The sequence below is a fragment of the Juglans regia genome, unplaced genomic scaffold, assembly GCF_001411555.2.
Source record: "Juglans regia cultivar Chandler unplaced genomic scaffold, Walnut 2.0 Scaffold_50, whole genome shotgun sequence".
NCBI lineage: Eukaryota > Viridiplantae > Streptophyta > Magnoliopsida > Fagales > Juglandaceae > Juglans > Juglans regia.
The window spans coordinates 27250-29688 of record NW_023359851.1 but is presented as its reverse complement, the minus strand read 5'-3'; the positions used below and the strand labels follow the sequence as shown (position 1 = coordinate 29688).

Sequence of the window (2439 nt, the reverse complement as noted above, 5' to 3'; positions counted from 1 at the left end):
AGGAGATAATATTTTTCATCCTTGTGGTGGGTCCACTTACGGTATGTCAAAACCACGAACTTTCTATTGATAAATATTTACTTCTTCTTTTTTATGGTTTTCCTTATATAATCATATTTGATTTTTTTCAATAAACTAACTTACAAGTAGACTTTTTTTAAAAATGATATTTAGGAGTATATGTCTCGCATACTTATTTAAAAAACATATATATAAGTAAATCGAGACAAACATAAAAAATATATATATTTTCTTTAAAATAGACCCTAATTTTTAAAAATAAAAATGGATAAAATACTTCACTATTATTTATTATTTTATTATTATTTTTTACATACTTTTCAATATTATTCATTACTTCTCATTATTATTCAATATTCTAGTATTATTTTTTCATTATTATTCATAGAGTATCTGAAATCATCTTATTATCCAAACACAACCTACAAACGGTATCTAATATTATTTTTTTATATATAATAAAAATATATAATATTTAAGGCGGAGCTGAAAATTAATTGGAAAATAGAGACGACTACCGAACTATGGATAGTGTTCCATAAAACGTCATTGTCCATTCGATAAAAACATCATCGGATCATCCCGATTCCCATCCATAGATTCCATACTTCTAAAACCAGGCCTCAAGGCTCAAACACCATTTCTTTATCCATGGAAGAAAACAATCAGCAGGAATTAAAGGCAGAAGCAGAAGCTTCTGCTACTGCTTCGATCCATGGAGATGTCTTGGAGATTATCCTCTCGCACGTTCCTCTCATCGATCTCGAGCACGCACGTTGCGTGTCTAACACCTGGAATCGCGCCGTTTTCTCGTCTCTTCGGCACCTGAATCCCATCAAGCCCTGGCTCATTGTCCACAAACAGAGCACTCGCCACCCTTACGCCACCACGGCGCACGCGTATGACCCGCGCTCCGGCGTGTGGCTGAAGATCGATCAGCCGCCGATCAATCACGTCTCGGCCCTCCGGTCGTCGCACTCGACCCTCCTCTACATGCAGACATCCCTCCAGTTCGCTTTCTCATTCGACCCGCTCCACCTTAAATGGAACCGCGCCAACGCCCCGCTCGTTTGGCGGACCGACCCGATCGTTGCGCTGGTTGGCCACCGCGTTGTTGTCGCCGGCGGAACCTTCGACTTAGGTGATGATCCGCTTCCGTTGGAAACCTACGACCTGAGGACCGGTAAATGGGACATTTGCCAATGGATCCCCACCGTCCTCAAGGATTCCCCCTCTTCCTTATGGCTCTCCGTAGCCGTGGACGAGCACAAGATGTACGTGACGGAGAAAAGCTCCGGCATAACGCACTCGTTCGATCCCAGCACCAAGACCTGGTACGGGCCGTACGATCTGCGACCAGGTAATCACGTTTTCTCCTCTGCGATTGGATTCGTCAATGACAGCATGGTGGTGGTGGGCCTAATCGGAGACAGCGAGAATGTGAAAGGCGTAAAATTGTGGGAAGCCATGAAGGGGACTGAAATGGTGGAGTTAAGGGAGATAGGCGAGATGCCGGAGGAGCTGGTAGGAAAGCTGAAAGGGGAGAGCGCTTGCCTACCGTCGATTGGGTTGAACACGATGGGTCAATTCGCGTACTTGCACAACCCGTCGGATCCAGGGGAGTTGATCTTGTGCGAGGTCGCCGACGGTGCATGCAGGTGGGGGAGTGTTCGGAATGTTGTGGGCGACGACGAGAGTCGGATGCAGCGTTTAGTATTCACATGTTCGGACGTAGGACTCGGAGTTTTGCACGATGCAATATGCTCTGGGAATCGAAGATTCACTGTCGAGGACAATATTGTGGATTAACAACGAGGAAAAGGAACAGAGACATTTGTGGCAACTGGTGTTTGGTAACAGGAAAAGAGAAATGATAGTAATGTAATTCTTGTGGGTATTTTTTTTTTTAATTGTGAATTTCATTTTTTTAAAATAAATGTCCAAAATTTTTATAGTTTAGGACAATTTTATTATATTAAAATTTATTTTAATGTCCAAAAGATTGTATCGATTGATTGAAAGTAAGCTGTAAAATAATTGTAAAGAATTAATGTTTGGTGAAATTGAAGGATGATTCCATTATTTATTTAGTAATCCTATCACTACCATTTATTTAGACTTAAACAGGGAATGGGACGAGATTTGTTGTAGTTTTTTCATTCCAAAATACTCTTTATAATTTGGAGAGATAAAATATTAAAAATGTAGAATTTTCTGTATTTATTATAGAAATTCATAGTTTTAAGTTTTCATGTAGTAATGTCTAGATATTATATATATTAAAATAATATAAAACAACTTATATAATTTATTATAGACCCATTTCTTTATAACTCTTCTATTTTCAAAACAACTTATAACTTCCAAAATAAATCTCAAAATAACATTAATAATAAATATAATATATAATTATTTTAA

General features: G+C 38.7%; 1 protein-coding gene across 1 annotated transcript; it reads left to right on the top strand.

Annotated features, from left to right (window-relative positions):
- Positions 1-533: 533 nt before the first annotated feature.
- Positions 534-2109, top strand: LOC118345828 (F-box/kelch-repeat protein At1g23390-like). Its single transcript, XM_035687036.1, has one exon. It carries the CDS (start codon positions 673-675, stop codon positions 1828-1830), a length of 1158 nt encoding a protein of 385 aa, XP_035542929.1. The 5' UTR covers positions 534-672; the 3' UTR covers positions 1831-2109.
- The last annotated feature ends 330 nt before the right edge of the window (positions 2110-2439 follow it).

Bases quoted from the DNA above. Each gene is read 5' to 3' on its own strand.
- LOC118345828 (XM_035687036.1), top strand. From the start codon at position 673: ATGGAAGAAAACAATCAGCAGGAATTAAAGGCAGAAGCAGAAGCTTCT.